At 37.6% G+C, this 15,899-nt stretch overlaps 1 protein-coding gene across 12 annotated transcripts in view; it reads right to left on the bottom strand.

Annotated features, from left to right (window-relative positions):
* Positions 1–15,899, bottom strand: part of MAST4 (microtubule associated serine/threonine kinase family member 4) — a 277,502-nt gene that overhangs the window by 49,838 nt on the left and 211,765 nt on the right. For 9 of the 12 annotated variants that reach the window (XM_064405477.1, XM_064405479.1, XM_064405489.1 and 6 more), the window contains 5 exons: positions 12,629–12,698; positions 9,619–9,639; positions 8,831–8,909; positions 2,560–2,717; positions 1,199–1,274 (listed from right to left, as the gene is read on the bottom strand). In XM_064405477.1, the coding sequence (XP_064261547.1) occupies positions 1,199–1,274; positions 2,560–2,717; positions 8,831–8,909; positions 9,619–9,639; positions 12,629–12,698 (404 nt within the window). The remainder of the gene's footprint in view (positions 1–1,198; positions 1,275–2,559; positions 2,718–8,830; positions 8,910–9,618; positions 9,640–12,628; positions 12,699–15,899) is intronic. The other 3 variants (XM_064405478.1, XM_064405480.1, XM_064405486.1) reach the window with 1 other exon arrangement.

The following is a 15,899-nucleotide window of genomic DNA, read 5'->3' as shown; positions in this document are numbered from 1 at the left end:
AATGGTGATTAACTGCACACTAATCTTGTGATAATCACTAACAGAAATAAAAAGCTTTTAAGTCAAAACCAAAGTGGAAATATATACAAAAGAAAAAGATAACTCATTGGGGGCCTACTTCTTTCTGCTAAAACTGCAGATACTAGACAGCAGAATATAGTCACTACTTTCACAAAGGTTATTCCACAAAATATTTCACTGAGCAGTTTGATTGAGGCTCATTTGCCTAATTAAAAGCACCACAAGCTCACAGGTCCTGCCAAACATGTCTGCAGGTTCCCAAATGCATTTGTTTTACAGAACCAACTGTCTGGCTCTCACAGAATTGCAGATGCTTAAAAAAAACCAAAACCTTGAGGATATCATTATTATTATTATTAAACAGTAATCCCACACATCTTAGTTCATGTCTCCAACAGTAAGGTAAGTGAGTTCTTCACACTTCATATTGTTGCTCGATTACTCTGCAAATCTTGACATACCTTTCTTTACATTTATATGAAGAAACGCAAGTAAGTTTCTCCCTTTTTAACTCACGTTCTAGGAACAGTGCCTTGTTTTATTTTCTGGGGGTAACTGAAATCCTAGGAGCAACTGAGAGTATAGTGCTTCAAGCTGTGCACACAGACCTCCACCTAGGGACTCATCTGTATGTCAAGATCTCTGGACAGGAGAGCAAAACATCCTCCTATCTCATAGTCAAACCCCCACATCTGTGTACTGATCTCATTAAGTGCATTAGATCAGTGCATATAATGCATATACACGTATGTAAAGTATATAGCAAGTGTTTGGGAAAAGGAAGAAACAAACTAGTTAAAGGAATCTGCTAGTATATCACAGCAGATGCTTCTCAAGACTTAGCACTGGAAACTGGTTTCAATTTACTAATGCAGTATGCATTTGCCCCAAGTACACCACCTACTGAAATCCAATGTATCATCAGATTCCAATCAGCAGAATATTTTACCAGCATGATTAATTTCAAAACCAGTTTAGCAGCGTTGCCAAATGAATGTCCAGTTCTCAGCCAGAGTTTTCTTTATCTTTACTTTATCGTTGCAGTAAGAGATCAGTGATGCTTTTGGGAAGCCATTACAGGGTTGGATCATTACTTCCCGTAACAAAAGCACCACTTACTTAAAACCTATGTTGCCTACCAATTCAGATACTGGGTATCTTAAATGTAATTAATTACCTTTGGGAACCTTTCTTTGTAGACATGGTTCATCATAATTATTTCATTGTCACAGCAAGCAGGAGAACGTCCAGGGCTGCAAGCAAAGCAAATTATCCCTTTACATTTGTCCCAGCATGAACTACAGTTAATTCTTATATTTTTGTATGATTTATTTGCAACAAAAAGTCAGCACAGACTTCACTGGAAAGGTACAGTCTGCATTCAATAGCACACTTAGTTCCTTTCTGCTATTTCTGTTCAAGTCCTCATGATTATTTAATGCACTTGACATCTAACTGCTAACCATGTTATTCTCCTGGTTTGTACCTGTATTTCAAGGCAGATGAAGCCTTGGGAACATTATCTTTTCCTCAGAAGGGCAAGAGAGATCTTTTTAACTGGTCTTATACCTGTACCTTTGAAGATTAGATACAACCAAAATAGCAAGATCTGACCAAGAACTCTGGTAGCTGCAAGTGAAAAAGTACAAAATGAGTTTGAGTTTTGTTTGTTTTTCTAAATGGATAACTCAAAAAATATATCAAAACAATCTATTTTCAATCTGATCAGCAGATAAAGGCAGTAACTTCCTACAAATAATATCATATATATATATATATATATATATATGCACGTGTCGAGCAAAGCTGGAGTGCTGTGCCTGTAAAAAAAGCACAAGACTTTGAGTAAAAGAATTCATAAAAGATACCCACAGACCTCACAAACCTACAGAATTACTTTTTGCTATCATGAGCCTCACTGTCCAGTACAAAGCCCTTTAAAAAAATCTCAATACTGATTTCCTGTGTTGGTGATTCTGGCCCATTCAATCTGTCTAGAAGGTCTGGTCTAGTGGAAATGTCCCTGCTCACAGCAGGGGGGTTGAAACAAGATAATCTTTAAGGTCCCTTCCAACTTAAATCATTCTGTGAATCTAAATCTGGCTTCCGGTATTTTTAAAGATCAAAACTGAACACTAAACTTACTTGCGGATATCACAATGGTGAGTCCTTGAACTGATAGAGACAGCCTGTTACAGACATTCACAGGCTACTACTGAGAACAGAGCAGGTACACAGATTCAGAAAGGTGTAACTATAATGTAATTATAATCACATCATTAAGGACCAGGTCATCAAGACAGTCTCTGCAGGTTAGCTGCCTTAACATTAAGATCTATCTTAAAGATATTTACCACTGAAGTAAGTCATGACCAAAACCAGATCAAGTATTTAAAGGACTATGCTTCATTCAGCCTCAGCTACATATGTATTTCAGCCATTTCAAAACCAGAACACATCCCCAGTGTAAAACACCATGATGCTACCTATAACATGTGAATTTAGATCCAACCCCTGTTTTCAGATACACAAACTCACCTGAGACTTCGGGACCGAGGGCGCATTGCAGTTGTCCTGCACCTGTTATCACTGGCAATGCTCTCAGTGGTACAGAAATGTTTAGACAAAAAATGTAGTTCATCAGGTGTTGGTTGGTATGGTAACTGGTGTAGCTTCTCTTGGGATGAGCAGGATGACTGCAAAAGCACAAGAAAACACAAGCTTCCATCAGAGTGAAAAAAGACCATTTTCAAGATGGTATTTGGTGCTCAAAAATAATGAATAATGTAATTTAAGTTAAAAATTATAGTTACTGTTTCTTGTGCCTGACTACCAATTTAAAGAAGAAAATAAATAATTACTCTTAAATTTATGAACTAAGTATAGAGAAAGTAACAAAAAAAGAACCACTTCAGTTCCAGAAGACACACTGCATTAAAAAAACTTAAATTTCCTAAGGCAAAGGTGATGTCTGATGTCCATGATACATAAGAATAGCTAAAATGGAGTCTGGTGAAATTTAATTATTGGAATAGGACAGCCGAAGTATGGTAACCATAAAGTACAACTTATTGTCACAATGCCAATTGTGTATCGTCATAATAAAGGTATTTCATTATTCACATTTAAGACATCATTAACAATCTTAAAAATAAAATTAAATATTATCTAAATCTTTGCTGAGAAAATTAATACACTAATATCTTATAAAAAACTGTACACAGAAAATAGAGTGAGAGAACTCAATACATTTATCAAGACCAGCTACATGGCTGACAAAAAGTTAACAGAATTACAATAAAACCATCTATTTAGTATAAAACTGAAAGATATGGATGGGTATGAAAATGGCAGTGCTACCACAATAACACTGCAACATTTCATGTACAGAGCTGCATTACATAAGCAGTCCGAATGACTATACAATGTATTTTAAGGGTTTTCATGCAGCTCTACCTGAGCCATGTTAGATGCTTGGAGGTAGAACTTTGAACTTTCCCATGAACCTGGATCTGGTACCCTTTTTAAAGAACACATACATAGTTCAAATCATTAACAACCACTCTTCCTAATGTGGACTGACAAACAGAGAAATGTTCTACTGTTTCTGGTACCAAAATCAGTTTCCAAGTCAGCTGATTCATAAATATTCTTGTACAACTGCACAAAGCTGCTTAGTACCATGCAGACATTCCCTATATTTTACCCACAGGAGGGAAGAAGTTGAAAAACTTGGATATCTTTCTAGAGCTCTTCAGTCTTCAGCTGTATTTCTCAATACAATTAATTTCTTCTGTGTACCAATTTACATGTGCCCATTACTGCTTATCAGACTTCTCATACTGAACACCAAGGCCCCCACCTGGGTGCTCTTTTAATGGAGGCAAACACAGTAAAGAGTTTCTTTGTTATATCATTTCTAGCGAGGTAAACTTTTGTACTGTACAAATATTGCCCCTGCACTGCTAAGGTCAGCAGATAATAATCAGGCTGGTAAGCACAGAAACTAGGAAGTCTTTTTAATCTCCTGGCAACTTGTGTGGTATAGACTAATATCCTAACTCTTAGAAGCAAAAGAAAAGTTTCTTTATCACACCAGATTCCATGAAGTTGTCTCCTAAAAGGAAAAAAGAATAAAACCCACTGGCAGAAAAGGCTAAGAAGGACTGGACTACATGGGAATGCTGCACCACATCAGAGCAAGCTGAAGTTTGCAAGACTGAAGTTTGCTTTGCTGTGGGCTAAAAGGCATGCACACTGAGAATTTACCACAGCTCATCAGATAGGTAGTAACTTGTTGAGTTACAGTAAGTCATGCATGAAATTCTGCCTTAGCGCATAACCATGCATAATTCAGCATATAGCACAGGTAAAGTAAGTTTTTTCTTATCTCACACTATAGCAGTCAGTTGCAATTTACCTGCTGTACCACAGCCTTGCTCTGTAAAATAAATATACTGTAGCATAGGAGAATTTTCCCAATACAGAGCATGGCAGGTGGCTATTCCTCTAAAATCATTCTCTATTTCTTTGGTTTCAGGGAATTACAGGAAGACCAACTGGAAAATAACTCATATCACACTCCTCCTCATATAAGGTGCCACAGAGTTTAGATCCAACATGACTGAAGAGAGGATCTTCCTAATGCTAACTACTCTCAGTTGTATCAGGACCATAACAGGCACAAAGTACATTTTTTTTTGTGATCTAAATTCTTATTTTAGTAAAAATCCAAATTCTTACAGCAAAATTTTTAAACAAAATGGTTCTCCTGGCATTCTACAATTAATGTGCCAAAAATCACACAAGAGATAAAATATTTTCAATATGTTCAACTGTAGTTGCATTATGGAAACACAAATGTTCTTCTGAAATAGAAATGCAGGTTTGAAAAATATACAGCTTGTCTCAGTTCATCCTTTTTATAAGGCTTTCTCTCCTAGAAGATACAATCATCTCAACTGCATTGTCTAACTGCCAAGATTTGATCCTACTGTGCTAGAATAAAATACACCAACAGCTTCTTTCCAACTGAATAATCAAGCAGAAGGTATTTTGATTTTGTTGTGATAACCAGTCTAGGTGGTACTTGCACCATTTCTAAACCCACAACCTTCCATTACATAGGTTATTCTACCCATACCATCACTTTCAATATTACAAAAACAAACAAACAAAAAAAAAATAGGGTAACAAACAGTGAGCTACATTCACCTCAGCATAGCTGTGGTAACTACAGACACTTTGGCCTCTACTTTGACTTTCACTTGCTTGTGAAGAACAAAGTTGTACTCTATTGTGATGTGTAAAAACTCTTTCTGCTCACTGGTTGATACATGTCTAGATTTATGTGAATTTTATTTATCCATCACTGAAAAGGGAGTGCTCCATAGGTACATTTGCAGTGTTGTAGGAACTGGTCTCTCATTTCTTCTAAGAATAAGTAATAATGTGGAGGAGAAGGCTGAACTGTGCTCGCTCTTTCAGATTCTGAAAAAGTACATGAAATCAATTAGATAGGTACACTTCTAGTTTTGGTTTTGTGATTCACAAATATCATCCAGAGGGTAAAAGAAGAAAATGAAAAACATCTCTAAGAAGTGAAGAAACACTTGCTTGATTTAGAACCCAAAGGCTGTCCAAGTGCTTTTGCAGGGCTTATCAGCAATAGCGAATTCTCAGGCAAAACAGAACAAGAAACTAACCATGAGATACTGCAGAAGCCAAAACAATAACACAATAAAGGCTAATGCGTTTGTCTCAAACACCAGTAGCAGGGTGGCTGTGGCAGCAAGGACTTTAGGTAACAACAGCCAAGGACTGCTGGCAATAACATGCTGTGAGAAAGAACAAGATGTGACTGGACAAGGGGCCATATGGAGGTAGGACAGCACTTTTCTGGGACAAAGGTCTATGATCTACCTCCTGGAGATAAGCACAGCTCAGTACAGCACAAACAGAGAAATGAGGTGGAAAAGAAGGCACAGGGAGGAATCAAGACTGCCAAACACCTCCGAATACCTCTGGCCAATTTCCACAAGGACCGGAAAGACTGGACTGTGAGTGATCACTAATTTGCACAGAAAGTAAGAAACCCACCTTCAGGGTGGCAACAGCTTCTCTGTGAAGTGGTACCCCCCCCCCCGCCAAGCCTCAGGCATCCCCAAGATCCTGAGAAATCCAGCAACTGGACTAATACTGGAACCAGGACTGGTGTCTCTTCCTCCACCCTCATGGCCCCTCTTCCTTCTTTTTTTTTCCTTCCCACCTCACCCCTTCATGCCAAGCCCACTGACGTGCTTATACAGCAAGTCAGAGACTAATACACCAATTTCTATGCCAAGTGTGTCTTAGTGAGTTTTTGTGGATCATTTGACTTCTGTAATTTCTTTTGACCATAAGTATTTACTAATCTTGAGTGATCCCTTACTCTTAAGAGTGGGACATTGCTGATATTTATTCTCTACTCGCTCGCATTAATTCTCTACTGCTGCTTTCTTCAATAAAATTTAAACGTAGTTATTGGAAAAAAAGGTTTATTTCCACAAGTAAGAAACTGTTTACTCAGTGGTAGGGAAGACATACAAGTATGTTATTTTTTATATATTCTAGTCAGAAATAATCATGGGGTAGGTCAACAATGATGTATTACAGAAGTTAAGACATCTAAGTCCATAAATGTATGAACAGCAAATACAAATATCACGTAAAACTGCTCTAATTCCAGGATGCCTATGGCACTAGTGAACTTAAGTGGGAGAGAAAGTATATTAATTAGAATTACTTAGAATTGATTAGAATTTTAAAACTGAAGATATCAAAGAAATTAATATTAAATTCAAATTCAGAAAATTAAAACTGTATTTTGAGCTGATTTTGACACAGCTTTTAATCTCCTTTCTAACACAAGTCAGTTTCTTGCAACAGTGACAGTGTTTCTGCGGCAATTCCTTTATTTGATATAAACTCCTTTATGTCAGTACATTTTAGGTGAAGAGCACAGCATTATCTGATCTCGCTCCTGTAAGAGCTATGCAAACATGTCCTAACGAAAACTGCTTACGGAATTAATGTGAAACCAAGGAATTTACTTGGCAAAAGTAACATCTACACAGGAAAGAAAGCAGAGGTCAAAATTAGTGCTTTAGAGAAAAGTTTTTAAGATACAAGAAATTACTCAACATGATTTAAGACAGATAGAACTGTCCTTCCAGAAATCTTTGTGGACAAAAATAAAGTAAGAATTGATCATAACACAAAATGGTCATATTTCATCATTGTACAGAACGTGGAACTCAACTGTCACACAAGAGAAACTGAACAAACCCACTGGATGTAGGAAAAGAAAGCCTACTTTAATTGTCAAAGAAATAGCTTAAAAAAATCAGTTATTACCCATTCAGTAAAATCTGCTATTCATAAAAGGTAGAAGACCTTTTATAGGCATATAAGGCATAACACATTGAAGAGCCATAGATGGATTGACACAGACCACCACTTCCACTGCAGTGATGTGCTCTAACTGTCAAATGTCAACTATTTGTTATTTCCAAAGCAGGCTTTCTCTACAGCTCTATCTGCACAGCTTCTAGGTGTGACTACTACAACCAAGAGTTCTGCTCCAGGTTGTAACATGAGACAGTCGCTCCTCTCCAGTACAGGGACATGCAGATACACAAAGTAGAGGCTGGTATTTCTGCCATGGCTAGCTCCCAAGTCCTGGAGCAGGATCCAAGGCACTGCTGTGGCATATGAGATGCACAGGTACAGTGGGGGGCTGACACAAGACTGGCAGAAGCGAGGCTGAGGGGAGCCGAGCCGAGCCCAGCTGAATACTGACAACCACAGCTGAGCCCAGCAGTCCAGTGGCAGACAGCAAGACATGGACAATCCAGCTTTTTTGGGATTTGTCACTCATTGTTTCTTTTTCCGGCCTCAGGGATGGGGAACACAAGCCGCAGAGAGCAAATGCCACCTCGTCTTTGTCTCAGCAGCCACACGGAACTGGGCTGAGGTGCTGAACACCTTTTGTGTGTAAAGCACCTTCTCTGTTGTAAATTTTGTTATCCATATTGTTGCCATTATTGTGCATCTCCTACTCCTTAGCTGTTGGTTTTCTGTTGTTACCTCAACCCCATAGTCTCTGCTGTTATCTCAACCCGTGGTCTCTGCCTTTATCCCCCTCTCACTGGAGCATGATGGGGAAAATCGGGATAGCCTATTTGGAGTTTAATTCCCAGCTGTTCTTCTAAACCACCACAATCACATTGAAACAGCTGGTCCAAAAGGTAAAAATTAGTAAGTTAAACTTATTCTATTATGCATCCCAAAGGATTCCTTTTATTCTGGTTACAGCCTTCTGAAAGGCTCTGTATCTAACCAATTATCACACACCAACATCGCACAATTGCTAAAGGAAAATAAAGGCTAATGTGTGATTCATCTCATCCTAAGACAGCAGTCTAACCCAGGACAGATGAATCATGCATGCCATAGACAGTTTCTCTTTTTTCTCGTCATCAAGGCAGCCTCAGTTAAGACTTGATACCTAACTATTATATGGTTAAAATAAGGCAGATCAAAAGGGAGCAGCTACGAACACTATTCACTACCAAATATCTCTACACGAAGTACACATTGTGTAAAGTTTTCTTCTATTTCAGGGAAGTAAAACAGTTTCCTATCACATGTTAGTTCTAACTCTATCAAACACACCAACATCTACATTGTCTTCTAAGAGAAGCATGCTACATTTGAGAAGTTAAAGGGTGCAAAAGACATTTATCAGCACAGCAAATCAGATACTTACAGAAACAGTTGAGCTGGGTGTATTTGTACCATAGCCAGAAGAAGGAAGAGAAGCCAAAGACCAGCGGCGACCATCAGTCCTGAAAGTAAAGATATGGAGGTCAGTCAAATGAACACGGCAGTATACTAATGCAGTAACATCTGCTGAAGCATTACTGTGTAAAACTGCATCCCCAAAGCATGATATAAATAGGGGTTTCAACGAACAGTATACTTTCACAGGGCACCACAGTAAACAAGCATTCACCAAGGATGAATTATTTTTATTGTGGTTTTCTTTATAGTTAAAAATCTATGAGATGAAACAACCACAAAGAGAATGAACAGGTCCACAGAACTGGTATCTAACACAAACAGAAAAGGACAAGAAGCTCAAAACTTTGAAAATTAATGAGAAGCAAATTAAAAAAATTGTGAACAAATGCAGACCACTGTGCTCTGAGCCACAGAATAACAATCACATTCTAACTGATATAAAAGGGTAGTGCATTCTTCAATGGCATCAGCAGAGGGTATCAGCAAACCAGCAGGATAATGACTAGGAAAAACCAAACCTAAATGTTAAATGTTATATACATGAATCAGGAAAAACAAATCTTCAGGAAAAAATCATGCTTACTCCGAATAAAAAATAAAACAAATACACAGATTATAACCAAAATACAATTAATGTTCTTCATTGTCTGAGGTGATCTACACAAAGACAACATGGAACTTCAACATTCAAAGTGGCAAACAAAAGTCCAACCAGAAGAGAAGTGTTTGGATTTTTGAGAAGGTAGACTTTACCTGTCATTTCGATGCCCATGACTGCAATACAATTGAATCAAATGTGTTAAAAAAAGGCAAAATAATATATAAATAACAAACAGGCCAAATTTTTATCAACAAACAGTATGACAGTGCGGAAAGAAGAACTGCAGATCTGTTTACAAAGATCATCTCCCAAGTCTGATTGACACAAAAAGGGAAAATCTGAAGAACTGAAGATTAACTGAAGTGTATATTAGAAGAACTGAAGTCATGTCAAATCAGGAATCTTAAACATATTGATGCAGATCCCTTCCTTCAAGCTAATAGTCTAGAAAACCCCTTGCTTCTTTCCAGGAAGAATATCCACTTATTCATCCACAAAATACAATCAAAACGCTGGGACTTTGTATACATAAAGCTTAAGAAAAGTAACTACAGTACATTACCAGTATTAAAATATGAAGAGCACATGTGCTAGAGACTGCTAATTGTGTCAAATACTGAACTCCGGAAAAAACTTTCACCTCTGCCATATTCTTGTTCTTAATTCATTCTTTTACATTCTCATTTTCACCCAGGTATGTAAGAGATACCTCCAGATGAAAGCACCATTCTACAAGTAGTTTTCTCTTCATCTGGTTTAGCTATTCACAATTGAAAGAACTTACGCAGTATTTAAATACGGGTGAGACCCATGTATCCTGCATCTGTGAGAAAGACATTATTTATTAATTGAGTAACTCACAGTGAACAGGATACTTGAATCACACAGAAAGGCTATCAAGAGTGCAGACAGGCTACCCTAGAAAGTTATCTGGAAGGCAAACATGGGCAAACAGGAGGCATTCATAAGGGATTATGGGAAAAAAGCCCCAACAGCATTTTCCCCTGGACTCTTGCTACACCACTTGCTTCTGTCCTAAAGTATGGCTTTATTCACTTTCCAGCAGCTCTAGAAAGGGCAGTCTGTTACCTACTCACGGGTTTGTAGATGCTGGACTTGTACATACAACGGAAGTACTGACTCCCAGAGGCACAGGCTATTCCTGGGCACTCATCAACTGCTAATCCCACTAGACATGGGCAGAGGCAGGTGACTCTCCAGCTTAGTCCCAAGGTGCTGGGGAAGGGTACCTCCAGCCCTGCCCACCGGCTGGAAGCACAGCACAGGGCCATCTCCTTGAGGTGGCTCCCTTTCCTGCGGCTGCTGCATGGCATGGCCAGCGCCTGATGAGGAGTGGTTACACTAAAGAAGCAGCTTCACAGAAGGTCTCAAATAATTTCCTTTGCCTTTCTCCCTTCCTCACACGGTCCCAGCTTTTTGGTATCCCCACTGACTCAGTGGCAGTGGATAAAAAAGGCAGAGGATAAAATACCCCTACACCTTTGCCCCTGCTCCTTCAACCTGTCTATCACCCTGGTCCTTTTCCTCCTTTGTATACCTATTAAATTTGCAAAATATAACAGAAAAAACATAAAGTCAGAAGTCTGCTCTCATTAACCACAGTGCATTTTACTATAAAAATCCATCCTACCACAACTTATATGAAAACAACCACAAGAGACATGCCAAACTCATAAGAAAAAGAGTTGCATCAAGTTTTAAACTTCATTGCCACCAAGCATTTTCAATATAAACATAGAACAAAGTCAGTTTCCACAGAAAATTGCTCTAAATGTTTCTTGCATTCCCCTGAAGTGGTGAGATATTTTTAAATCAGAGAAATTTCCTTCAGTTAAAGCATCTATTTAAAGCTCATTATAGGGCTCTAGAGAGGTCAAAATCCAAATGAAACACTGAAAAACAAATCCTTTTTTCATTAATTCTGAATTCTAAGGTTTGCAAAAGCATGTTTTAAACTTTCTGTTGATTACGGGTGGGGAAGAAAAACTATTTCCCAGCTGCTGTATTTCTAAGCAATGCTTGATCTTTCACATCTGCTTTTTCCGTTATAATCTATTTCTGTGAGCATCTAAAAATATGCTCACAAACAAATGCAATCTCCGAAGAGATAGTATCTCTGACAAAAGGAAAACTATCAAGAGGAAGTAGATGCAAAAGAAATATTCAACTTTAAGATAATTTAAAAAGCAGCATCACAAACTACTAGAAAGATTGACAAGATATACTGTCACAAATTAACTAGATTCAGATTAAAAAATTATGCGAGCTTTTACCCCTTCAGAGCTTTAAAAAGAAAGCCATTTTCTTGCACTTACTTTTGAGAATTTTTGTGTGCTACTTTACTATCTCTCAAAATAAAGTAACTAAAGCTTTACAGGCAAGTTACAGCTCAGTGCAAACCCATCAGTTACATGCCTGAAACTGCTGACACTGCTTTCATTTTTTATATATATATACTCCTGGCTAAACATATAAACTCTGCTTACCTTCACAGACATAAGAGTTAATGAACATATTATTTGCAGTAGGGTGACAAAGTGATGGGGCACCACACTGGTACAAACAGGCAGTCTCGCATGACATGCTATCAACTTTGGTTATGGTTCATTTAATAATAATTTACTTCATAAATCACTTTAACTTCACTTTAGATCTTCAAAAATTCTACTAACACAAATTAATCTTCACAACACTCCTGTGACAATACTTATTGTCTCACAGACATTGGTACAGATATTGAAAAAGTTATTCAAGGTATGGCAATGGTATTGCTGCTGTCAGTAAAATCAGGACCTGTACTAAAGTGATCTTATAAGCAATGCACTTCTTACGTCATTAAAAAACCTTCAAGTAGTTTAAAATTTCCTCACATCTCAGTAGGTAAGATGATAATGTCTGAATCACATTCATTACAATTAAATCATTAATCTGTTTTTTTAAATTAAAAAATATGTGCTCGCACTGCATCGCACATTCAGTAGTTTGTTGCGCTGAGGTTTAAAATGGTTTACATACATGACCTAATACTCATTATTCTAAGTGGCAGACCTGACAGATGTATTTGCAATCACCTTTTGTATCTGCATACAACACCATTTCCTCTATGCAAATCTGTGTTGAATACTATGAACAACCTCTTACCTTCGTGCAAAAGAAAAGTGGGCTGAGGCACTGGGAGAGAAATTCCTAGGGCTATCTTGAGGACTGTTTCCTGTTGGAGATGATACACAAAAAAATTATTATTAGATGGTGGGATGAAGAGAAGCCATTAAAAACATTCAAACATATTAACGCACGCATTTCCAGTGGGTTAGAAACAAATTTCAGAATTTTTTCTTTCACAGCCTCTCTGAAAATAAATTCTGAAACAGAATCTTATTTTGATTCATGTTTCATTTATACTGAATTTTAGTGACTAGATTTTGTAACTTGTACAGAACTGTTCATTCAGCCTTTTAATTTGAAAATTCTCAAAATAATTTGATAATTACTGTTTAAAGAAACCAGTACATTAGCTTGAAAGAACAGGTTTTTAATGCCACAAAAAAAGATTTTTTAAAAATATCATACAAAACAATGAAAGATAGAAAAATCATTATCCAACCAATTTAGCTAGTATGTGAAGTCTCTACAGCATTTCCACAGGCTTCCTTGCAGTCTTTTTTTCATTGCTCATTTTTTTCTATCTCCAAAACAAACAAGCAGACAAAACACAATGATCTGAACTTTTTTACCTTCAATTGCATTTTGTGAACAGGTTTAAACTTTGGGGTTTGTTACTCCTTTCCACTAGAACACCTGACCTCCTGTGGACCAGCATGAGTGCAGAAAGGCAGCAGCTGCTGAGCGCTGCTTCTGCCACCTCCACCCCTCTGCCTGTACAGTTAGAAGAGAAATTGTATTCCTTCCTTTAGAAGGAATAAAAATGACCTCTAAAATAACCCCCAAACCTACAAAACAACCCCCCAAACACACACACAAAAAAACCCAAACCCTAAATAAAAAACCCAAACTATCCCTCCCCAACCCCGCCCTTGCAAAATGTCAAAAGGATCCAATTTAAAGTAGTACTGGCATACATGCAACAATCAATATTTCCTTAAACTTTTCTTTAAAATGACTGTAGCAGCAATACATGAAAATAGATAAAAAAAATAATGCGTTGGTTGTAGCATTTTATTTTTGGGCATAAATGAGACTGAAACAAAAGCAATTGATAAAAAAATAGCTCCTATGTACCCAGCTAGAAACAATATAAAATTTCTGAAGGGAGAATTACTACCTATGCATGAAAAGGCCAGCACAAAAAACTGAGTCCTTAAAGGGCTTCAAGCGGCCTTTACTGCTATTCAAACATTTGAATTAACACTGCATTTATCACAGGGATGCCCATAACAGATCGCATTAATTCTATATGGGAAAGCATAATCATTGAGTGATTAGGTAGCAAAGACAGTGATCAACACACATCCCCACACATCCCCACACTACCCCCATCCCTGTTTTGTCCAGAAGCAGATGCAAGATGCTTTTTGAGCTGTGCTGACCAGCTTTTGCAGCTGCTGATTCCACAGCCTCAAGAGACATGGATTCCACTCTCACTGGCCAATACCCCCAAGATTTTTTTTACCCATTAATCTAGCATAGCAGAATTATGTCCTTCTTACATTCTCTGCATCCCCTCAAGACTCCAACTTCTTCATTACCCTTCAGACTCTTCTGAGGGCCTCAATAATTTTCAGGTGGCAAGGATTTTCATTCCCTGAATGGGCTGGAGCAGAGGGAATCTGAAGCCACAGATTCCAATCTTTACTTGGGGACTAAAAAAATTTATTCTTACCCTGCATTTACTGTAAAGACCAAATTACTGAGAGCAACAGTTCACTCAATCTACCAGATAACTGGTTTTCTTTTTCTGCTACCAGAAATTATTTAACAAAGATAAGCTAAAAAAAAAAAAAAAAAAAAATTGTAACACTGTGCAGATAAAACACAGTCAGAAACTTTAACTGCTGCACTGGAAAAAAAATCAGGGGTAATCTGGAGTGCTGTTGTGGCTTAGATAAGTAAAAAAGACAAAGAAGCTACCTTGAACTTAGGCAGAAGAGCACAGAATTAGCCTTAGTATAGTGAGACAAATGGCTTTTGACAGGAAACAGTTTTACAAATCATAATATGGGGCTTTGTAAACCAATTCCCTTTTTTCACTAGCTGAATTTATATATGGATATAAACATGTTTTTAACACACATCAAGGACATATCTTAATGTCCATGAGTTAATACATGCACAAAAACTTCATAAATAAGAAAAAAATATGATCAAATAATGCAGCAATTTTATAGCTATCAGCGTCGATTTGGATTTGTGGAGTCACAATGCTGCTAACTACGTTGCTAGAATCAACACAGATCACTTCCTCACAGACAAAACCTTAAGAAGTCAAAGTCTTGCTCAGGAAGAGCATCAGATCCTGTTATTAGGAAATCAACTTGCAAGCATTACTTTCAATAGCAAATCAGCTTTTAAAATAACAAGACTGGTGACGCCATACACGTAAATATCTGGATACTAAATCCTGAAGGTTTATCTAGAAATTGTAAGAACTCAGACAAACCTGGAAACTAAGAATGAGAATACAAACTCCTAATGACTGGGGAAACAGCTAGTGCTATTACAGGTACATGGTGTAATATTCCAGAGGAGCAAGACAGGTTGGAAGCAGAGTCCTACACGTGACCTCCACCCATCAAGGCACTCACCCACCCATCAGCAAGTCAATACCTGGGAGATTTCCAAATAAAACCCAGTTCCAGTTACCTCTCTGTCCATATGCGCAGCGCTTGCTGATGAGACAAAGCCTACTGCTCTTTGAAATCTGCTTGTATTGTATGTTTCAGTCCTATAGTATCTCTATGTGATTGAGATTACTCCCCAAGTGTCTGATTTAGTAAAGTTAAGTGGACTGGTGGTCAGACATTAGATAATTAACTCCAGCATCCTCTGGGAGACACAATGAATAGGCAATTAATGTAACAAAACAACACTGCTTCATAACAACACACAGGGTGGCTCATTTTGCAAGCACCTATTGTTAAGAAAACAAGAAAACAATTGTATCAAGACAATTAAACTGTGCTTGTTTTGCAAGTAGCTTCAAGAAATCCTATGTCTTTTCCACTGGGGGAAGATATTTCAAATATTTTTTTAAAAGCATATTACAGTCACTGCATATTATTAATGCGCTTTTAATAGCTGTCTATTACCTACAAAAGAGTTTCAAATGCAATGACTTTCTGTTAGTATGGAGGGAATACCAGATTAATAATAACTGTTATCCCAAATTCCTGATGGAGAAAAGACAAATCCAGCTCGAATTCTTTTAAAATGTACCACAGTACATCAGTGTCCC

This window comes from Passer domesticus, chromosome Z (genome assembly GCF_036417665.1).
Source record: "Passer domesticus isolate bPasDom1 chromosome Z, bPasDom1.hap1, whole genome shotgun sequence".
In the NCBI taxonomy this organism is placed as follows: Eukaryota; Metazoa; Chordata; class Aves; order Passeriformes; family Passeridae; genus Passer; species Passer domesticus.
Note: the sequence above shows the minus strand (reverse complement) of the source record. Positions and strands in the feature narration are given on the sequence as shown.